The 24665-nt window shown below is 37.7% G+C and overlaps 1 protein-coding gene across 1 annotated transcript in view; it reads right to left on the reverse strand.

Moving 5' to 3' along the window:
• Positions 1-24665, reverse strand: part of GALNTL6 (polypeptide N-acetylgalactosaminyltransferase like 6) — a 1204077-nt gene that overhangs the window by 102814 nt on the left and 1076598 nt on the right. The window contains exon 8 of the mRNA XM_047854813.1: positions 5260-5367. Within this exon, the coding sequence (XP_047710769.1) occupies positions 5260-5367 (108 nt within the window). The remainder of the gene's footprint in view (positions 1-5259; positions 5368-24665) is intronic.

The raw sequence follows: 24665 nt of genomic DNA on the forward strand, positions 1-24665 counted from the left end.
TATTGGTATAGAAAATCTGATTTTTGTGGCCTCTCAGAATTCTACATGGGAAGTCTGTGCAAGTCTCTGGGATCTGGCCGTCCCTGAACTCATGTAAGGGTTTCGCTTATCACCCTTCTTATCTAAAACTAATCTCAGCATCTTCCCCCTTCCCCTTTTGCATGTCTCCATTTTTTGTATGGATATGATTTTTTTCTTAGAAGCTATGATGAAAACCTCCTAACCACATTTGACCTCTCTCTCCTTGCACAGCATGGCAAATCAATAAAAACCTTCCAGGAAATTTTCTTTACAAATGCTTCTTGTGTTCAAAATGTTACTTCCCTTAGTCTTCTCCCACTTAATGTTGACTTGTTGGTTGATCTGTTTAACGCTTTTATTTTTTTTTATTTTTACTTTATTTTTTATTTTTTTAAAGCTTATTTTGTGTGTGTGTGTGTGTGTGTGTGTGAGGGTGAGAGAGAGAGAGAGGGAGAGAATGAGCAGGGAAGAGGCAGAGAGTCCCAAGCAGGTTCCACCCTGTCAGTGCAGAGCTTGACGTAGGGCTCAAACTCACAAACTGTGAGATCAGGACCTGTGCCAAATCTAAGAGTTGGCCTCTTAACTGACTCAGCCACCCAGGTGCCCAATTACCCCTTTTATTTTTATCCTGGCATTTTCTGTCCCAAAACTGTGAGTGCAATCTATAAAAAAAACACACTGTGGTCTGCACACAGGGCCCTCCAGAGAGTCTGCCTCCAGTGTACATTCCCAGTGTAGCTCCACAGGTCCCAAACTGTCCTTTCTCACTCTCTGCGCCTGCTCCTTCCTACCGGTATTGTTGCTCATGCTGGAGCCTGTGCCCTTCCACTCCAACTGCTCCTGTTCATTCCAAGCCTTCCCATAAGGGTCAGTTTGGTAGGAGGGTTAAGCCTAGGACAGAGGTGTCTCAGTTCACAATTCCACTCTGTTCACTTGACATTTAACCTTACCCTTTCTAATGAGAGTTACATTTTCAAGTTCTATAGGCCATCCAGTGCAACAGGACTTTTATGGGGTTTGACTTCTTTCCTTTTACAGCTGTATCTCGAAATTTGGATGACGGTTGCCATAAAATCCAAGATGGCATTTTAGAAAAGAAAAAAAGTGTTAATACTATGTCAGTGGCAAACCACAGAAGTATGCAGTTCCCTCATTCTGCATTCTGTTGCAGCCCTTGCAAACTTTGGAGCTAGGGAGGACAGCCTGTGAGCTTCTAGGACTGCCCCACTCCCAGCCTGCAACACTGCCCTCCGGTGGCTTAGGATCCTCCTGGGGAAACTCCCTTGGGCCAACTTGCATCCGCGGGACTACCCTTGTGCTGCAATCAGCTAGTATGTTTATCCATGAGGTGATGGCTCTGCACCTCTGTCTTGTCCCTGCTCATAAAGCCACTGGTCTCAGGTCCAGTGGCTTTGATTGTCCCCAAACACAGTTGCATTCACAGAGAAGTCTGCAAGCCGCCAGTGATGGCTGCTCCTTCAACAGAGCGAGTGGTTCACGTCACAACTTGTCAGAAGGAAGGGTCTTCTTGGAGGGTCTTCCACCCATCTGCCACTCAGCCGCTTCCTCCTGTGCGGAGGCTCGCTAGGCCTTTCACTGAGGAGCTGCTCACTCTTCTGTGACGAGGACAGTGTCATCCTGAGGAAGGGACAGCTATCACTACAGCTCTTGGACGTTCTAGTCTTTCTACAACAAGAGGGACAATCATTTCCTCTTTCAGGAACTGGCTGTTTGTTCCTGGTGAAAAGATGCCACAACAATGCCCAATGTGCAAACACTGGAGCCAACTCAGTAAGATAGTTTTATTCATGATGAGTGAAAACTCTGATTCCCAGATGAAGCTGAATTGTAAGTCACCGTATCCTGGAGTTTTGCATTTTATGGGAACTGCCATAGGGATGCTAATTTTTATTTTTGCCAAATAAGGGCACTAATAAAAATCGATCTTGTATTCTGTCATTAAAAAAAACCCAAAGCCTCTGATTGCTGCAAAAAAGGATATTACTAAATTGAATATATGTAGCTCTGTGATACTTATTTTTCTCAGGTCACTGAGGCTGGATGAAAACTGGCCCAGGAACTGCTTCTGTGCTTGGGAACCACTATTCTATGAAATTCGTCCATTTAATTGAAGTATCCTCGAAGGTCCTCTTTCAGTTCAAAAGCTTTGGTACCCCATCCCCCTCTTGCCCCCTCTGCTAATGCGTATCTTCACAATATGTTTGAACAACTACTTGTCCTGTATTGTCCTCTAGTGGTTTCATACATGGTTATCTTGTCTCTTCCAACCGGACTGTAATGCTAGGTAAATAGAAGGTACTAATAATTTGAATTTATTTCAATAATACACACTGGTGAACTATTTAGAGGATGGCAGGCTATTCACACATGTGTGTTTGTGTGTGTGTGTGTGTGTGTGTGTGTGTGTGTGTTTGGAGGTCGGCTGGAATCTTCAGTTTACATAGGTACGTAAATAAAAGGTGCATGTTTTTGAAGGATTAAAGGAGCTTTGTAAAATAAGAAAACAAGCCTTTAGAGTTAAAATCTCCATCTTCATTTCCTAATGAGCTTGGAGAGATTAACTACCTATTGAATAGACATGACTCTGCATCTGAAACACCTTTAATGTCTCTCATCATTTTTGATTTAGTAACGACGGCAGGGGTAGCAGGTAGTTGAGGTTCTCCCACAAAAATCAGAATTGTTTTTCATTTTAATATATTTTTTTAATTTAAAATATCATGAAGCGTACCTTAGACTGACAGTTGAACTTCAATATTTATGACTTTCTGATTGCCCTAGCAGTTTAGAAAAAAACTGAAAATGAGCCCTCAAGTAAAATTTAAGTGGAAAAGATTAAAATTCAGAAGTATGGACTTTTTTTTTTTTTCATTTGAAGGCACACTCACTTTTTGCCGGAAATTTTATGGGCCAGCCCTAGCTTTCCTATATTTGACAGTCCTTGAAAAAGTACTTCATTTCTTTCTTGAAAATATATGAGCAGTTTTATTTTTTTGAAAACACACCCTCTGGATCAGCACAACTTTCCCTTCCAGTTTGAACACTCTAATTTTGACTACAAACCAAGCACATACTCCATCCATCCTGCGAATGAATGATGCAGATTGGGGCACAAACTGGGAGCATATGAGTGAGTGAGAGGGACAAGTGACAACATCATTATCTTTGGGGTAGTTTCACCTGCTATGATTTATGATACTCACATGGCTGATTTGTGATATGTGCCCAAAGCTATAACTTTTAGTGAATTCTTGTTGTTTTCCTGAATGAATTTGGAGATTCATATGTGTTAAGTCTTATGACAAAATTAAATCATGTGTCCTTATCTAAGATACAGCTCTGTAATTGCTTTGTGATTTTTTTTCAAATAGCATATTTTTATAGCTACTTAATGGAGTACTTTATTAAACTTTTGAGGAGGGAGTAATAATATGACTATTTCCCTTCAAGGTGTATGTGATGCTGGGGCACCTGGGTGGCTCAGTCAGTTGACCGTCCAACTTTGGCTCAGGTCATGATCTCACAGTTCATGAGTTCAAGCCCCACATCAGGCTCACTGCTGTCAGTGCAGAGTCTGCTTCAGATCCTCTGTCTTCCTCTCTCTGCAGCCTCCCCTGCTTGTGCTCTCTCAAAAATAAATAAAACATTTAAAAAAAGGTGTATGTGATGTAACCTCATTACTATGAACTCAAACTGTTACAAAAAAAGATTGTGGATGTGGCTTAAGAAAATGCATACAGTTGACAATCTCAGAAATGGAATAAGAATCAATTCTCTTTCCTCAAGAAGATTCACTACAAATGAAAATTTGGGGCGCCTGGGTGGCTCAGTTGGCTAGGCTTCTGACTTCAGCTCAGGTCATGATCTCACAGTTCGTGAGTTCAAGCCCCGTGTTGGGCTCTGTGCTGACAGCTCAGAGCATGGAGCCTGCTTCAGATTCTGTGTCTCCCTCTATCTGCCCCTCCTCAACTCGCACTCTGTCTCTCAAAAATGAATAAACGTTAACAAAATTTTTTTAAAGAAAAAATTTTGTACTTCATTGTTAAGTTCTAGTAAGACAGGCCTGTAGCATTTTCTAGTTTTTTTTTTTTTCTTATTAATTAGTCCTGTCAACAAATATTTGTTGAGTGCCTGCCAAGTCTTGTTCTAGGTGCTGGGAGTGTAGTCGCAAATAGCACAGAAGAAACTCTGCCTTGGTGGGATTGGTATTGTAATGAAACCTGATGAACTGGTTTATATTTTAAAGAAGCTTGTGAGTTTATTGAGCTTTATATAAAAGATCCAAATAGTTATCTATTGACGCCTTAGTAGTAAAAAAACCAAATGAATAATTCAGGGTTCGATTCCTAGGAGAATACTGTGTAAAGGGACATAGCAAAAACACTTTTTTTTCTAGATTTTGCATCTCTGCAGTGGTAGATACATACTGTGGTGAATAAAACTAACCCAGTTATGAAGAAAGTAACATGGAAAACAGAGAAATTGTCAGGATTATTCAAGAAGGCATTGTGACTTCCTCCCGAATATGTATGAAAACATTCTAAAAGGCATCCTTCCATTTAGCCTATGAAAAAGGTTTTATTCAAAACAGTATTTGAAAAAGCATCTTGCAACTGGCCAAATGTGGAATTTTGAGGATGGGGTAAAATTTCAGGCAGTCTTGGCTCTAGTTGCAAATGAGAGAGCAGAGGTTGGGCAACCACCTCTCCCCATCTCGTATTTCCCCCTTTCTCCATCTGACTTATGTATCCTGTTATACGCCATGAAGGGGGACAGGGGGAGTACTGGACATCCATTCTGACGACTCAGGCTTAAACCGCCTCCTCCATCATTCGTTTGAGCGTGAACAAGCCACCTTGCCAAGCCTCAGTTTTCTCATCTACAAAATAAGGATATGAATACCAATCGAAGAAGGTATAGGTGAAGGTTAAATATAATGTATGTGAAAGTGCTTAGAAGCAATTAAAAACAAGAATTAATATAATTAATCCCTCCTTAAGGAATGGAAATCAAACTCTGAGGAACACAGAAACTCTATACATACTAAAGCCTGCCAAATGGAATGGTAAGTGGTGCAGTTTTTATTTCGGTCAGTTGTTTCTAACAGACTGTGCCTGTCAGTCTATGTCACAAATTATACGACGTAGGAGGCTGCTTGGTCTGCTGCCTACAGGAAGCCATGTAAAGCCCAACTTATTTTGATCCCCAGTTACTCACTCTTGCCAGGCTGGTCCCAGATGGAACTTTATAAGGGACATACTTTCTGTAGATATGACCAACTCTAGAACATGGGACATCAAACATTTCTCCTCCACACATCCAAACCTAAAGAAAGGAAATTTAAAAGTATAACAAAAGAGAACAGTACAATTCATGTGAAAAAAAGGAATTCTTAGTAGAATTCATAAACAATCTTATAATTGCTCAAAATCTCTAAATTAATAATTTCTATTTATCATAAATAGTTAACCAAGAAAAAGACCTCACATTTTTCAAAACCTAGATTCATAAAAGTTTAGAACCAAAATATGAGTTTAGTAAAGTCTAATTTCCATAGATAGCATGTTGGCATTTTTCTATTCTAGTAGAATTTGTTCACAAACATTGTGTGCGCTGACATTTAATGCTTAGACATCTTCTCATTTATATAGCTATTTGTTTTGACAATCTTGTGAAATCATTTGAAGAAATAGCATTGGAATTTAAATGCCATTTCAAAATTTTAAAACATAAAAAAATGGAATTTTAAAAATAGGTGAATGAATTAAAGAATGGAGACATATCCATACTTTAAGTGACATCCACATTTTGAAACTTCCAGGAAAGCTCATCTTAAAAATCATTGTTGCATTCTATTTTCTCCTACCCTGGATCTTTTCTTAGGTACAAAAAACAATTGGTTATTGATGTGGACTCAGGAAGTATTAAACTCAAGGTATATGTTAAAATATTGTACTTATATGTGGTAACAAAATTTAATGGGTTATTTTTTATCATGAATATTCACTTAGTCACACACTTAATCACAGTTTCATGTAACAGTGTACTTAACTATTAAAGGACAAATTATGACAATAAAAATACAGGCTTAATATATGCTAGACTTTTATCTATTTTCATTTCAAGAAAAAGATTAAAAAGACTTAGATACTATAATGGTTAATTTAATATGTCACTTGGTTGCACCACAGTGCCCAGATATTTGGTCAAACATTATTCTGGATGTTTCTATGGAGGTGTTTTTTTGTTGTTATTGTTGTTTCTTTGGGTTTTTTTTGGGGGGGGGATGAGATTAACATTTAAATTGGACTTTGAGTAAAGCATTATATCTTCTGTAATGTAGCTTATCCAAGGAATTGAAGACCCTCATGGAACCAAGACTGACCTCCCCCTAGCAAGAAGGAATTCTGCTAGTTGACTGCTTGTGGACTTGAACTGCAACTCTTCCTTGGATCTTCAGTCTGCCAGTCTACCTTGCAGGTTTTAGACTTACCATGCCTCTTCAATCACATGAACCAGTTCTGTAAAATAAATCTCTCTCTCTTAATATATCCATATGCTGTTGGTTCCGTTTCTCTGGAGCACCCTGACTAATACAGATACACAGCCTGTCTTAAAGTGTAATATTGAAAGAGAGAAAGAAAGCTGTTTATGTCTTAGCTTACATTTGCTTCCAACTTCTTTCACTAAAAGGAATGACCCCCAAGCAAGACTAGTAAATATACAGTGATTAGGGTGATAGAAGTCCAAGGGCAAAGGCAATTCAATTACTAAAACAATACTCAGTTGCTCTAAATGAGTTCAGGACTATCCATAGTATCAATTTTAATGTAATGGGATATTTACTCATCTTTTAAATCAAGACATCAGAAGTATGCAAAGATGATATGAAGCTGGTAGGGGTAGTGAACATTCTAAACAATAGTACCAACATCTGGAAAGATGTGGAGAGACTGAAGCTATATTAGATTACACATAAAAAAGGCAAACGTAAGGTCTTTGTATCTAAAAATATCAACACTTCCAGAACTGGATGGAATGGAAAAAGACTAAGTAGCATAAAACATACATCACCAACATAATATGGAGAGTTTGGGGAGTAAGGGTGTGAATCTATCTGTCTGAAGTCTTATGCTAATTTCTAGGTAAATACTTTGTATTTCCTTCTGAAAAGAATTACCAAAGTGAGAAAGAGATACAAACTGTGTTTTAGAAGAAATAATGAAAAGAACTGGAGGATATGTAGTCTTGATAAGATAAAATTCAGGGAAACCTTTCTCAAATATTTGAAGATCCTAGTATTTGGAGGAGATGTGCTGTAGCACCTCAAGGAGATCGGATTAATAGCATCGAGCTATAAAAAGGCAGATTTCAATACAGTGGAAGGAAGAAGTTTCTAACAGAATGATTAAATGAGCTTCCTGCCTCACTAGATGTGTTGAAATCTGTAGTAGAAGACACTTTGGAGACAAATATGTAACTTTGGGTGGACAGTTGACCTAGCTGATATTTTAAGATAATCCTAATAATAAGAGTTAGCATTTATTAGTGTGTATTGTGCCCTTTTTTAATCTTCAAAACTCAATGACAGATTTTACTATTTCCCCCAATTAGATAGCTGTGAGAGTGGTAGTTTAGAGGCTGAGTAACTTGCCCAAAGCCACGTAACTGGCCATCCTGCAGAATGGAGATTTGAATGCTAGCAGTCTAACTCCAGTGTCCATATATTTGATCAATATTCTACCTATAGTCAGCAAACTTCATCTGTAAAAGTCAAAATAAATACTTTGGGCTTTTCAGGTCATATGGTTTCTCTTGGAAAAGCAACCCTAGTATGGCTAGCTATATTTCAATAAAACAGGCAAAGGACCATGGTTTGCTGGCTGCCATTTTTTAAGTTACAAAGTCCTTTGGAACACTGAAATTCAGTGATTCTAAGATAGACTTTGTGGGAGATTGTATTTTCCAAAACTGGACACCATACTATCTCCCACTGCACATACTCCTCTACAATGTAAACTTGGTACCTGTCATGTATTGGCGTGATTTCAAATTCACTGTTTATGACTTAAGAAAGTTGTTTGAATCCACTTGTTTATGATAAGGAGAAAAAAAGAGGTTATTTTAGAGGTAAATTTGTTTTGATACAAGATGGAGTAAATGGCGTCAGAATGTCATCATCTCATCTGTTCTCACCGAAAAGAGCTCAGTAGTTCAGCTGCTGAGGGGCCTCACTAGGGGCTTATGAACATAGCATATGAAGAAGCAACAATGATAGGCGGCCTTTTGACTATAAATATCGAGAGTTTGTGTGGACTGAGAGTGTCATGTTTGGGCAAGGCAACTCTTGGCTCATTGAAAATAGCTCTCCTAAGACCTTGGGGCAAGTAGCTCCTGCCACGGTAAAGGTGACTCTTTTACCAGCAGTGGCTAAAGCCTTGCAGCAGCCCTTGAAAATCTTCTTGCCCGTCAAGACTGGCACCCTTGTCCCCCAGCAATGTGCTCTAGTAACAGGGGACCTGGCTGCTGATGTCAGTCCAAGGGTGGCTAAGCCATCTCTCCTATAAAGGTATACCTCAACTAAATTTGGACTTCATTCCTCTCATGTCCCCTTGCCTAGAACAATAGTGTGATTAATCTGTCATTGATTTGCAGTATGCTATTTCTTCATTGACTCATTAAGAGATATTATCCTGTATTCTATTTGGCTTGTGAAGTTCCTGCAGTGAACCTGTGTTAAACAAATTGTTGGCAAAGACAGCTGAGGTCGTTACCAAGATTTTGGGATTTTTTATAGGAGTTGGTCTGCTCTAATGAACTTTTTTTCCCCTGTCTATTCTGACATCTTAGATCAAATATAGTGGATGTAGTTATCTGAGAGATTATTTCCTTTTATTATTTCTGCATTTTAAAGAGGTAATATTTGGAAGCAATATACAAAAGATGAATGGGTGGGCAATTGGAGGGCAGAGAATGTTAGTCCTGTGTGTAATCAAATGTCAGTCTTTCTTGGTCAAAGGTAAACAAGTGTCAAGGCAAAGAAGTCTTTTTGTCATATTATCATCTTAGCTGGGAAATACTGATTTGTTGGCATGGGTATTTATGTATCATGAAAAAAAGGTGGCTTTATTACTCTCATCAGTTGGTGGAGATGGCCAATCTCTCCTGTAGGACTAGGACATGGTGACAAATGAGTGTAAGGTGAAGGGACAAGGCCCAGGTAATTCTTTACATCCTCTGACGTTAATCTACTTTTTTTTTTTTTTTTTGGTTCATATGGTCTTCTAGAATAGGTAGAAAGTAGGTAGAAGTAGACTAAATACCTTAGGAGAGATTTTGCCAGAGTAAGAATTGCCACAATAGAAAGTGAAATAAATCATGATTACCTTCCTTTCTAAGATATGTCAAAATAACCTATTGGACACACAGAAAGGAAATTCTAACTAATTCTGTTCAGAGGGTCACTATAATCTGGTTTTTAAAGATATCTGCAAAAGTTTTATAACGGTGTGTAACAAATTACCACAAACGTAATGGCTGAAAACAACACTCATTTATTATGGTCTCCCAGTTCTGTGGGTCAGAAGTCCATGTGGGCTCAGCTGGGTTCTCTGCCTGGAGTCTCACAGGGCTGAAATCTAAGTGGCTGCTGGGCTAAGCTCTTAACTGGAACCTCTGGGGAAGTATCTGCTTCCAGGTTCATTTAGATTGTTGGCAGAATTCAGTTCCTTGCAGTTGTAGGACTGGGACCCCCATTTTCTTCCTGGCGGATGACTAGACACTGCTGTTTTTTGGCCCATGAACTCTCCATGCCAGCGATGGTTAACCTCCGTCACATAGAATAGTCTTTACACTTTAAATCTTTCTGACTTCTTGTGCTACCAGCTGGAGAAAACTCTGGGCTTTTGAAAGGCTCATGTGATAAGGTTAAGCCACCAGGACCATAGTTCTAAAAACTATGTGAACTGATTAGTAAACTGAATTACGTTTGCCAAATTTCTTTGCTCTGTAATGTAACATAATTGTGGGAGTAAAGCAAGGAAGAGGGTCATCTCAGAATTCTGCCGGCCACAGTCTCCAATGAATCAAAATTCATGTTTTCCATTGATCGCCTACTCTTATTTTTAAGATTCTTCCCATCAGAAATTTTTCTTTACAGTTAAGTCAAATTCAGGAAACTTCTCAGATTTTTTTTTTTTTCTGGATCAAGATCTGAGCTGAGATCAAGAGTTAGATGCTTAACTGACTGAGCCACCCAGGTGCCCCCAGATTTTCTTTTATGCTAAATTGCGTGTTAAGGCAACTATAGAATTCTAAAATGTATTTCTCCATATTGCTACTATGACCACTTACAAATATGAATCTGTCACACCTCCATTTAAAATCCTTCAGTGTTTGTTACTGCTGTTAAGGTCAAGTCACTACTTCTCCATAAAGTCTCCAAGGCCTTGCATTATCGACCCCTTGCTTATGTGTCTGTCAGTCACTCTCTCCTGTCCCTACTTCCCCCCTCCCCACTCCCAACACAAATAAGGAATTGAAAATAGCCCAGAGAGAGTATGTGTGGGCTAGGAGATTCCTTACACAGACTCTCTGTGGGCTTAAAGGATATTTTTAAAAATTCATTTATTTATTTTGACAGAGTGAGAGAGAAAGCGAGAGAGTGAGAACCTGTGGGAAAGGGGCAGGGAGGAGGGGGACAGAGGATCAGAGGCGGGCTCTTTGCTGACTTCCGCGAGCCTAATGCGGAACTCAGGAACCATGAGATCATGACTCTCTTGGGCTATTTTTAATTCCTTTTTTTTTTTTTTTTTAATTTTTTTTTCAAAGTTTATTTATTTTTTGGGGGACAGAGAGAGACAGAGCATGGACGGGGGAGGGTCAGAGAGAGAGGGAGACACAGAATCGGAAACAGGCTCCAGGCTCCGAGCCATCAGCCCAGAGCCCGACGCGGGGCTCGAACTCACGGACCGCGAGATCGTGACCTGGCTGAAGTCGGACGCTTAACCGACTGCGCCACCCAGGCGCCCCGGGCTATTTTTAATTCCTTAAGAAGCACTGAGTTTCCTTCCTCAGGGCTTGCTGCCATAAATTGTTGTCTCTAAAGGAATTCTCCCCTCCCTCTTGCCCTTTCCCTTCTTTCCAATCCTTTGTCTATTTCCTATTTATTTTCCATTTTTCAGCTTCACTGTCACCAGTGAGTCCCCGGATTTGGTTAGGACTCCTGTTTTATGCTCCCATTTCCATCCTGTACTTCCCTGTCACATAATTCATTAACTGAGTGAATAAACAAATACATAGCGAGCATTTACCATATGCCAGTCTTGTTCACTATGTTGGAGCCATGATATGTGACCAATTCAAAATTCTGAACAGTTTCTTTCAAGTAGAGACAGTAACTGTAGTTAAAGGATTTGTGTGTTTGCGTAATGGTTTGCTTAGTGTCGGTCTCCCCTCACTAGACTAATAGTTCCATGACTGTTTTACTATATTACTATTTTATTATATCGCCAGCTACTAGTGAAGGGCTTAGCACATAGTAAATAATAAATATTTATTGAATAATTGAGTGTGATCACCTCTATTTCCACTACACTTACACTTTTACTTATGCTTTTCCAATTTAGTGTTGCTTCTTACGAGCTCAGGGCCAACTTGCTTTTCATCATAAACACACCAAGTCAATTGTCTCTAATCTTAGACTTTTTTTGGTTCTATACTATGGACCTCACCAAACACTTCTTTATTTTGTTCCATCTTCCAATAACAGTGCCTATTTCAGTAGAAGCAGAAGCGTGCACATCCTAACATGCTAGAGAGATGTGTTTAGGTGACCGTGTGACAACATAGTTCTTTAAGAGAGCACAGCTGTGTTGGCGTTTATCAAATTCTTTATCTGTTCTGAAAGATGTGGTTTAAATTTTTAAAAGACACTTCCTGGTAGTATCATGTGATGATTTCTTAAAACACAAACCAAAACTATGGCATTGTCATGCTTAAAGCATTTAATTCTTGGAGAAGTGTTTTAAATGTATAAATACTGTGTCTTCCTTTGACAACATAAATATTGTAAAGCAATGTTATTTTACTCATGAATGAGCACGGAGCATTTTTTTCCGTAATGTATTTCAAATTGACTGAATAATTGAATGCTTGCCTTATTTTTTAAAATCACTTTTCACTCTCGGTCACAAACTGGAATTTAGACATAGAGGATGTTAAATTAAATGGAATCATACAATTATACCAGTCATGTGAAATATGAAATCAGACTCAGTAAGAAATTGATTGTCAGGAGGATAGTAAGGGAATATTATTATCGGGTATAATATGAAACATAATATATACATGGAAGCGGTGATCTAAATTCTCAAAATTATTTATTTGTCCATTCAATCCAAAACCTGCTATCTCTCTAACCTTATTTCCTACTCTTCTTCCCATGCCTCTCTCTGCTCAAGCCATTTGGCTTCTTTTCTATCCCTCCAACATGCCAGATACCCTTCTACCTTAGGGCATTCGTACTGGCTGTTCCCTCGGTCTGAAATTGTCTTCCAGAACTCCGCATGGCTAAATCCCTCCTCTCCTCTCTTTCAAGTCTTAGCTTTAATCCTCTTGCCCCAAACATCCTCTTATCCTGCACCCTGAGTCTTCTTCACTCCTTCTCTGTCCTACCAGCACTTACCACTTTCTAACTCAGGAGATAACTCACTTACTTATTATGTTGTTACTTGTCTGCCTCTGTCCCAAAAAGGCAAGGGTCTTTGTGTCTTTTATTGTGTGATATAGTCTAAGCACCTCGGACAATGCCTGACACATAGTTGGTGCTCTGTATCTATTGAATAAACAAATTACTGGTCTATTGGTATAAAGTGAGGTTAATTCCAGACAATTGTTGTTTAACGATACTCCACCATTTAGTTGCCATTAAAAAACAACAGCTGTGATCTCTAGCATACTCAAATACGAATTTCAAGGTAATAAGCTCTCTTGAGCTTATTTTCATTCATATCTAGATTATTATAAAATAAAGAAATGGCTAATGTTAAAAATACAACATACTATTTACAAACAAGTAATTCTATTTCTGGGACTGGAAAATCACTCTCTAATTGTACGGTAGGTCTTGGATGGGCTAAGTTTGAAGACCTTCTCAAGAGTAAATAGTCGCTCACTACCATTTATCTAGGAATTAAAATATTAATTGTTAACCTAAAAAGCTTTGGTGTGCAGATATCGAAAAACACCATGTCTGTCATTAAACTATTCTTCTGGGCTAGATGTAATAAAAACTGCATCTTTCGTTTGACTTGATTTAGGGGAGACATACCCATACGCACCATTGCTTTGCTGTATTCTTAGAAAACTTGGGCTTTGAGGTTATTCTGTGAGATCAGGAGGAAAAAAAAAGAGCAGCTTGTTTTGACCTTTCTCACCCCCCCTTTTCTATTTGTTGATCAGAATATAATGAAAGCAGAAATTGGTAAATGTATCTACAGTCTTTAATGAGGACATGGTAGTTTCTAGTCTCAGGGGAGAAGCTCTCATTTCTTGAACCATCTGCTTAGGATTTCTTCAAAGTAAGAAAAGCTCTGTCATGTCCGTATAAAAAAGATTGTAGCCAAACTATTTTGCACTTAATGAGCTTTTAAGAGGCCTGGGTAGGGATGGCAGGACGTCAGAGGGTACGTTGTTCAGATCGTTGCTTTGAAGATGCAGTGTTCATATTTTGCAGTCGCGCGTAGCAGTCTTAAAAACAGTGATTAGGGTAGGGACTGGAGCAAAACCCCCAAGATGCATCACTTATCGGTTTCTTAAAACATTAAGTCTTGGAGAAGAAAGAAAAACAAGTGAACATCTTAAAAGTGCTTTTGTAGGTAAAATATTATGGCTAAGGACAAAATCCCTCATTTCCCTTAATTCATTATTCTACAGCTTAGAAGGTGCATTAGAGGCAAACTGTTTGCTTTTTATCATTATTTCCGTATGTCTCCTGATTTTGTCTACTGCTTAAATTTTCTGGATTCACCATCTGCTAAAAACAAATACAAGTTCTTTCAAAACTTTTAAAAATTGGCTTTCTATATTAGAACAGCAACTTTTTTTCTTTTGGGGAACTGTCCAAACATGTGCTTTTCCTTGGCCATGTAGTTGGCTTGTCAATCATAATACCTTCCTCATGGCAGGGGCAGGAACATGACTGAACTGAACTTCTTCCTTGAGGTTTCATTAGACTGGAACTACCTCTCTGGTAGTGAAGCAGAAAATAAAAGCCAGAGAGAGCTTCCAGAGGCCAAGTCTGAGCGGTGGAAGCAGAGTCTGTTGGAGGGAGTAAAGCTGAGAGAGACAAAGAGGAGATCTTCAAAGAAAGGTTTCTAGCAGTATTTGAGGCCTTATTTCCAGGCCTCCCAGGGGCTCACCCATTTCCTTGACTTTTTTGGATTGTTTTCATGAGTGTTCTCTCCAATTTCCCCTTACGTCTAAGTTAGGCTGAGTTGGGTTTCTGTCTTCTAGTAAGGTGAAGTATCAAAAAACCCAAACCAGGGACGCCTGGGTGGCGCAGTCGGTTAAGCGTCCGACTTCAGCCAGGTCACGATCTCGCGGTCCGGGAGTTCGAGCCCCGCGTCAGGCTCTGGGCTGATGGCTCGGAGCCTGGAGCCTGTTTCCGATTCTGTGTCTCCCTCTCTCTCTGCCCCTCCCCCGTTCATGCTCTGTCTCTCTCTGTCCCAAAAATAAATAAAAAACGTTGAAAAAAAAATTAAAAAAAAAACCAAAACAAAGCAAAAAAACACCCTCTCTTTTTGAATAGTGACAGTTTGAAAGTCTAAGAGTGTCAAGGGTGTACTTTGAAACTAGCACATTAGTCAAAAGCTACTCGGAGGAACTGTCATTGAAACAAAAACTTTTGCAAAGCCAAAGTTCTTCTAAGCTTCAGCGGATAGGCAATTCATTTTTTTAAAGTAATATTCAATATGAAGAAATGTCATCAAAAAAAATGTGAGCACTCCTAAAGGTTCGTAGTGGCATTTGCATGTTATTTTTATCTTGGGAGAGAAATTGATACACTTTTATGATCTGGAACAGTGGAAAGAACACACACACACACAGGGCTTTGAATTGAGCAGGTTTTCTCCCCTTTTCTGAGTCTTCTTGTCATCTTCTATCAAGCTGGGGTCATATGTTTCCTTCATGAGGTGGTTGTAAGGACCAAATAATTCACATAGTACCCTTATGTGGCCCATAATAGTACTCAAGAATGGTGGTCACAAGATATACATACCATACATGATATGGCCCACCTTTATTCTTCTGGTATTTTGGGTCTCTATGGGGTGGTTGTTGTCTATACACATGCTGATCACTCTTAGAGGGGTCAGGGCATATGACAACACGCAAGTCTGTGAATGTGCATGTGCGAGAGAGGTAGAGATTGTATTCTCAGTTGTCACTCTCACAGTTTTAGAGAAGAGGAGGGAAGTTGTGGGTCAATTGATGTTGCATGTTGTAGGTTGTGGACCCTCATGTAGAATATAGAAAATATTGAATATAGAAAACAAATTTTTATATCTGTACAGTCAATGTGTATATATACTTTGAGGCTGTCTATGGTATTGTTACTGAGATTTGGGGTGAAGGGCTTGAGAATCATAAGGAGAGATTTTTTTGCCTACTTTCTATACATATGCCTTTTGAGCTGGGGGGCAAGGTGACTTGCTTTATATAGATTTACACACCAGAAGAATTGCAGTGATTACACTGTATTTAATTTTTCTTCTTAGGGAAGAATGGTGGCCAGAAAAATACAAAAACTTGAACAAAATGTCTGTATTAGAAAACAATTTCAGCAGGAAGTCAAATTGACCTTAACACAGGTACTGAATGCTGTGTAAATTGTTATATTTTGCCCACTTTACAACCATCTATAAAAGCTAAAATAAAATTAAACAGGGAATTAGGAAAATGCCATCAGACATAAAGGAAGTAACAACTGGAAGGAATTCAGACTTGCCGCTAGGTTTGTATCTAATGGACATAAAATTTAACTTGAAAATGCTCTGTTACACCTGAGGTACCTTTTGTCGGGTAATTGAAATGAATCTCAGACTAGCGTGCGAGACATTTAACAGCTGTTTCTGTTTATCTTTGAGTTTCTGAATGAGTTTAGAGTCATTTTAATATTTTCTTTGGAAGATCAATTCTGGGCATGTTGAATTAAAATGGTTATTTTTATGTCACCTAGGCTAAATATTGTAGGAAAAAACCCCATAGGAACAACTCTAGATATTTTCTTGTGTATCTGAAGGTATAGTGTGCCATAAAAAGGCTTCTGTCACACTTTAGATATAAACCGCAACTATACTTTGAGGTACTTTGCAGGCTTGAAAGTAAGAAGAGACCTCTAATATACTGTCTCATAAAAGCAATGAGAAGGTATATAAAATATTTTAGAATCATCCTTGGCATAAAAAGGATTTCTAATGAGCACACTTTATAAGCCTGAATTTATTTCTAACAAAACCATTTGTACAAAGCGTTGTCATGATAGTTTATATAGAGGTGGCTTAAGGGAAAAAGAGTGCATTTCTAAAATGAGATTGAGTTGTGCCTTCTAGGGAGGCAAATAAACAATTTCAGGAGTATAAATTCAACACCCTTGGAGTTTTTTGTACTTTTAGACAACTATGGAGAAAGTGAGAAATGCTTATTAATTAAAACTATAGGGTTTTTTTGCTGCTGGACTAGATGCTAAGTCCTGGGAACCAAGGGTATGGAGATTAACAAGCATGGGCACTGGGGGACAGAAGGACTGGCTTGGGGACAGTCACCTGGGGAGAAAAACCTTCTCTGGGATGCTGTTGTGTCATTATTCTGTAATTTCTCCTAAGAATCTAATCAGTGAGTCATGTATACACGGGGCATTTGCCGCGAGCAGTGGCATGGTGGCGGCTGGCTAGGAGACACTCAAGGCTGAAGGAGTGAGAGGAAGAGGGAAATGAACCTCCCTGCAGTCCAGACCTACGTATGGAAGGGAGGCCAAGACTGAGAACACCACTGCACGAATTGCAGATTCTCTTTGTTCAAGGGTTTTCAAGTGAACCAATGTCTTTGCTTTAGCTCAGAAATCTTGGTCTATCTGTACCTGGATTTGTCTCTAGAGTTTGTACGTAAGCAGTTCTAACATCCATGTAAATATATATTCACATATTTAAAAAAATTTTTTTAATGTCTATTTATTTTTGAGAGAGAGAGAGAGAGAGAGAGAGAGAGAGAGAGAGAATCTGAAGCAGGCTCTAGGCTCCAAGCTGTCAGCACAGAGCCGACTCAGGGCTCGAACCCACAAACAGTGAGATCATGACCTGAGCCGAAGTCGGACGCCCAACCAACTGAGCCACCCAGGCACCCCAATATATATTCACATATTAAGGCAGATTTGGATGTATTTTAAAGTTCTTTCTGACCACCCAATCTATGCTCACCACCGTACCATTAAAGCTCTGACCACCCAATCTAAACCTTCTTCACTCAGAGAGTAACAACGTGAAGGGCCTATGAAAACCCAAAGAGACCGTATATGGGTACCCAGTCAGGTACCAAGCTTAACGTGGTAGAAATGGGGGGCCTTTAAACAGTGTAACTCATCCAACCCATCCCCCCACCTAATAGTAAAAATAAAGCTGTTGCGTTTTATTTAAAGTCCACATTGTAACTAGATAATAATTAACCAGTCTCTTATGGACACTTAAGTTTTCCTCTTTTTCATCAACAAAAACAAGTTGAGATAAACATCTTTGTATGTGTGTTGTTGAATACATGTGTGAATCTCGCTGTGGGTCATGAGAATAGAAATGAAATTGGGTTAACACGGAGGCACGTTAAACATTTTGTAAGATTGTTTCTAACTGCTCCTAAAGAGGGCATATAACGTTTCATTACTGTAATTGGCCGCGTTTGAGAGTGTCTCTTCCTTCACTCTGACAACGTGTTGTGTTATCAAAGTTTAGATTGTTGCCAATCTAATAGGTGAAAAAGATATCATTAGAGTTTTAATTTACATTTTTCTTGTCATAATTGAAAATGAATAACTTTTGATATTTAAGAGTCATTTGTATGTCCTTTCTGTGAGCGGTCTCAATATTTTTATTATTTGGCTTTTCAAAACTTTAATCATATTGATTTGTAGTTGATCTTTCTGTATTAAGGGTATTAGTTGCAAATAATTTTGCTCAGATTGCCATTTGTCTTTCGTGTGTTTCTTCCTTGCAGAATTTTTAAAACGTTTATTTATTTTGAGAGAGAGAAAGAGTGTGAGTGGGGGCGGGGCAGAGAGAGAGAGAGAGAGAGAGGGAGAGAGATAATCCCAAGAAGGCTCCACACTGTTAGCACAGAGCTGAATGCGGGGCTTGAACCCACAAAGACTGTGAGATCATGACCTGAGCTGGGATCCAGAATCTGATGCTTAATTGACTGAACCACCCAGGTGCAGAATTTTTATGTGGATGAATTAATCTTTCCTTTCATTGCTTCTAGTGGATTTTTTGTTTTTTAAAGTCACATTGAGGAGGCCTTCCCCATTCCAGTTCTTCCAGGATTTTTGTAGTTCTTACGCATTTTCATTTTTAATGCTTAAAATAATTCATCTTCTAGGGGCTCCTGGGTGGCTGAACATCCAACTTCAGCTCAGGTCATGATTTCTCAGTTCCTGAGTTTGAGGCCTTGGTCGGGATCTGTGTTGAGAGCTCAGAGCCTGGAGCCTACTTTAGATTTTGCCTGTCTCTCTCTCTGCACCTACCCCGCTTGTGCCCTGTCTGTCTGTCTCTCTCTCAAAAATAAATAAACATTAAAAAAAAAAAAGATTTATCTCCTTGGGATCTATTTTTGTATGAAGTGTTCTATAGGGATCCAATTTAATTTTTTTTTCTCCAGAAGAGTAGTTGTCCGATACTATTTACTCAGAAATCAACCATCTTCCTCTTGATTTGAAATGTTAAGCCTATCTTATACTAAATTCCCATATTTATCTGAATTTATTTAAATTCTGTGCCAAAGATATCTCTGTTTATTCATGCAAATTTTATTATGTATTTTATTATCAGCTGTGATTAACCCTCTATCATTGTTTCTCCAGAACTTTTCTCATTATTCTGTTTATCTGTTTTGACTTATAAAGTAGAAGCACTCTGTCTAGCCACCCCCCAATAAAACTCATGTTACCACTTTTGCTGAGATTAAATTTATGAGCATGCTTGGGGAGAATTGTCTTCTTTATGAATTTCATGTCTTTGAGTCTTTATATGTCTCTCAGCAGCATTATAATCTTTCTTCATCAGGACTAGGACATTTCTTGTTTATTTCTAGCTGTCTTTTTCCCTACTATTATAAATGGTATCTTCTTTTGGGGTTGTTTATATATATAAAGGCTACTGTTTTTTATGTATTTACACACACACACACACACATATACACACACACCCCACATAAATATTTTACCCAGGCAACTTACTAAATTTCTTATTGTTTATAGTATTTTCCTAGTCGATTTCCCTTGCATTGTTCAGGTAGATATAGGGTAATATTATCTGCAGTTAATGAAAAATTTCACTCCTCCTTTCCAATTTTTATATTTCTTATATCATTTCTTACCTAATGGAATTGCCTGCTATCTCTAGAATAATATTAAATGATATTAAATAGTAATTTAATTCCTAGAGGTTTCTCTTTAAGCTAGCTGATGGTTTTTAAGTTGAGATACATCCATTTTACAAATATGCATTTACATTTAATCTTGCTAAGTATTAAGTATTTTGTTCAAATGTGGAGTGCAAAAGTTTATTAAATTCCTCTATATTACCTATGGAGATGACCATCACCCTATGAAAGCAATTTGACAATAAATTATATTTTAAAAAATGTGAAAAAAAACAATGAATAGTTTATACCAAATAATTGTGACCAGCACAACTTCAAAATAAATTTCGTTTTTCTACAAAGACCACAAAAATAATATAAAATAAGAATAAATAAAGCAAAACAAAACAAAATAAAATAAAATAACATAAAATAAAATAAAATAACATAGAACAAAATAAAATAAAATGCACTCAAGTTGAATTACGTTAATACATATCCCAATATTGAAACACATCCATCAAAGATACACTTATTTTGGTGTATTAATCTTTGAATAGCTACCCCATTGTGTGAGCTTTTATTAGTAGTTATTTATTTATTTATTTATTTTAATTTAATTTTTAATTTTTTTAAATTTACATCCAAATTAATTAGCATATCGTGCAACAATGATTTCAGGAGTCGATTTCTTAGTGCCCCTTACCCATTCTCCCACAACCCCTCCAGTAACCCTCAGTTTGTTTTCCATATTTATGAATCTCTTCTGTTTCTCCCCCCTCCCTGTTTTTATATTATTTTTATTTCCCTTCCCTTATGTTCATCTGTTTTGTCTCTTAAAGTCCTCCTATGAGTGAAGTGATATGATTTTTGTCTTTCTCTGACTGACTAATTTCACTTGGCATAATACCCTCCAGTTCCATCCACGTAGTTGCAAATGGCAAGATTTCATTCGTTTTGATTGCCGAGTAATACTCCATTGTATATGTATACCACACCTTCTTTATCTATTATTAGTTTTTAATGTTAATATTTACAAGTAAAATATGTGTATTTCTCTATCATTTTATGCTATCTTGGTCAGAATTTGCTATCAATATGCTGTCAATATTATATATTAATTTAATAATGAATTGTAAAGATTTCTTTCTTTTCTAATATTGAAGAATGGTTTTTGGAAAACATTGCAGTATGCATTCTTTAAAGATTTGTAAGAAACTGATAGCATTTGGTTCTTTATGTTTTGGAGATTGCCTTTTGAAAGTTTTCTCTATTCTGTGGTCATTGGGCAGCATGATAGGCAGAATTCTGAGATGCTCCTCGCTAACCCCCCCTCCCCTCTTTCCCTCCCAAATCTCACACCGTGGTATACATGTCCTTTTATAATCTCCTTGCTTTGTGTGTGCTACAAACTGTGAATATGATGGATTTCACATCTGCAATTAGGTGACGTTATGTGACAAAGGTGAAGGGATTTTGCAGATATGATTATTGTCCCACTTTAGTTGACCTTGAGTTAATCAAAAGGAGATTATCTTGGGAGGGTCAAACCTAACAGGTGAGTCCTAAAAAAGGGACTCAGCTTTTCCTGAGGAAACGGATAGGAAGATTTGAAATAGGAGAGAAATTCTACTGGTGGTTTTGAGGAAGTAGGCTACCATGTTGTGAGAGGGTCAAAGAAGGAGCCAAAAGGCAAGGAACGGAAAGTGGTATCCAGCTGAAAACCAATACAGTGAGGAGTTCAGTCCCACAACCACAAAGAAATGGATTCTGCCAACAACCCGAGGGAACTTGAACACGGATCTTTTCCCAGCTGAGCCTGTGAATAAGGATAGAGCTGGCTCAAAATTTGATTTCAGACTTGGGGGATTCTTAGCAGAGGCTCAGCTAAAAGACACTGGGCTACCAACCCAGAGACTGTGAGAAAGTTTTCTGTTGTTTTAAGCCACTAAGAGGCTTATAATGATTTTATTAAAAATCAATCATTTCACTCACAATCTGAAACTTATTTGTATAGAATTGAACAGACTAATCTCTTAGAACTATTGAAATTTTTTCTAAATTCTGATTATTGTTTCTTAGTTTGTGTATTTGTGTTTTCTTTCTTTTTTCATGGCCAGTTTTTTTAATGACCTTTTCTAATTGATCTGTCTCTCCATCTGTGACTCCCTTAATTATTTATTTTTGGCTATAAAGAACTAGCTCTTGCACCATCAGTTTTTGGTTTTCTAAGCCATTAATTTCTTTTTTAAGTTTATTAATCTTTTATCTTTATTTCCTTAGGTTTATTTCATTTTTCATTTGCAAACTGTATTTGAATATTTAACTTGCTTATGTTTATTCTTTCTTTTTATGTTGATATAAGAACTTAAGGATCTAATTTTTCTTTAAAATTTCTTTTTATTTAATTACTTTGAAAGAGATGGGGGGCAGAGAGAGAGAGAGAGAGAGAGAGAGAGAGAGAGAATCTTAAGCAGGCCCCACAGTGTCAGTATAGAGCCCAACTTGGGTCTCAAACTGACAAACTGTGAGATCCTGACCTAAACTGAAGTCAGAAGCTCAATTTACTGAGCCACCCAGGCTCCCCAAGGATCTAATTTTTCTTTTTATCACTGCTTTGGTTGTATCTACTATGTTTTGATACATGGTATTATAATTTCAACATTTTTCCTAATATGAGCACTAATATGTGCACCTATACCCTTCCATATCATTTCACTCTATTACATTTTAACTTTGCTGATTTTAATTCCATTTTGCTCCTTTTTCTCAACTCTACCTTCCTTGCCTCTGTGTATTTTCAGCATAGCCCTTCTCCTTCGGTTGCTTTCAATAGGACCTTCATTTTGGTGATGATTTCCTCTTTCTTTTTCATTTCATCCTGACTGCTGCTATTTTTTTTTTCCATCTCTTTCTCTTACCTTTTGTTGTTTTGCCTAATCTCATAAAGTTCAGCATCTAATATTGCTTTGCAGAGTCAATAGCTTCATTAATATTTAAAACACTTTTATAACAATGTATAGCAACATTACTTTGGTGACCTGTTTTCATTGTTCCTGGTCCTTTCTTCTTCTTCTTCATCTTTTCTTGTAGTATTTCTATGTGCTGTTTTCTTTAAAAATTATCATTACTTATCTTTGAATAGGGAGAATTCTTACCAATTAGAGTAGGTATTCACTTGATGACTTTGTGTGTGACTGAATTAGTTTAGCCTGTATTTGTCAGCATCCATTAGGAACTGGCTGCCACAAGGCTGTTCATCATATCAAGTATCTTTCCTCCATTCTGCCTTAATAACACCCTGCTTCCCGCAAATATGGCTCGTCTATCTAATACCTCTTTTAGAACGGTCCCCAACTTCCCATTTGTGCTTCCCTTCTGTGCCAAACTCAATCCGAGGGAGCTCTGGCCACCAGCAATCACACCTGTTGCCTTGTTTCAAACAAATGTTGTCAGTTCCCCATCTTACCCCTCTTAGGAGGTGCCTATTACTTTGTGACATTGAGATCTGCTGGCTTCAAAGGAGACTTGTAGCTATGGTCATTCTGTCTTCCCATGCTCTTTTTTCCCCCCCACCATTTAATCCACTTTTGCTGCATATGATAACCTTCCTCATGCATTGTGGTTGGGGGTCAGATATCTGATTATTTGTCAAGGATAAACTTAGTATTTTGTTTCTGTTTCTTGTTCTCCTTTTTTTGAGTAATCTCAAAGAGAAGATCTTCCTTTTTTATTTTAAAACTGTAAATCTATTGTAATTATACAACATTCAATTGTTGAACTGTAAGTTTACTTAATTTTCTTTTGGATGGCTATATAACATGTGGGGAAACTTTAAATTTAGCTAGTTTTGTAGGGCTATTAATTTTGATTGTCTAACAAATAAATAAAATTCATGTTTGTTTGAGAAGCTCTATAATGATGTTAAGCTCTAGGATATAAGGTTTACTGAGCTATAACAATTCTAAATTAATGGCTGTCATGTTGTGTGAGTAGAGAACTGAATGTTTTATACTCAATGATTAGTCCCTATTGTGTATATTCAATTCTTATTGAATAATGATTGCATTTTGAAGATAGAAAAAAATTAAATTTTACATTAAATCTTAACAAGAATTGTCAGCCCTCATATTTAATAAAAATCAGATAGGAAGAACCTGCATTTCCTTTTTTAAGTGGTTTCAGAGAATGACAGCAGCCACTTTTTTTTTCACCAATGATATAAAATCTTCTATTTTTCTAGCTAAGAGAAATTAAGCTAATGGTTTTTAGAGCAAACCCGAATTCTAATTCTTGCTTTGATATTAACTAGGCAATGGTCTGTTTTTGTAATTATGAAATGGAAGTTAATTTTTACCTTACATTAGTATTGAGTAGGATAAGAAATTAAATTTAGTGACCTATAAGTGCTAACTCATTACTTTTTCTTGTTAAGGGACCAAGTAATAGTTACTATCATCATAGGAAGAACACAGAATGCCCAGAACTTTGGAGCACAGGTAGCTCCATGTAAAGGTTTTACAAATCAAAAAGGGATTAAAAAACCCCACATCCCCCCCAGGATGCTGTCTATTAAAATCACAGATATATTGTAGTTACTCTAAACTGTATATATTTATTTGTGTGTGGCAGGATTGTAACTTGAAGTATTCATTTCGTTATGCTCAATGTGTTTTCCATTTTCTATTTTTACTCCAGGGGGATTTTCTTTGCTAGTCACATCAAAGTAGAAACAAAGATTCAAAGAAACCCCAGAGGCTTATTTTAGGACTGATTATTTTACCCCCACTTTACAGAGACTCCACAAGATTGGGTCTGGGGGAGGGAAAAGAAGTGACAACTAAAAAAAACAGGAGAGGGCACTGGTCTGTAGGAACCGGGCACAGAGTGCAAGAACTCATCACTGCAATACATTGGCCATTCAATATCCTTGGGCAGCCATCCTTACATCAGGGAACTGGAGGCACCTGGGCACAGGTGAAAACAAGAAGAAAGAG

The sequence above is a fragment of the Prionailurus viverrinus genome, chromosome B1, assembly GCF_022837055.1.
Source record: "Prionailurus viverrinus isolate Anna chromosome B1, UM_Priviv_1.0, whole genome shotgun sequence".
NCBI classification, from domain to species: domain Eukaryota; kingdom Metazoa; phylum Chordata; class Mammalia; order Carnivora; family Felidae; genus Prionailurus; species Prionailurus viverrinus.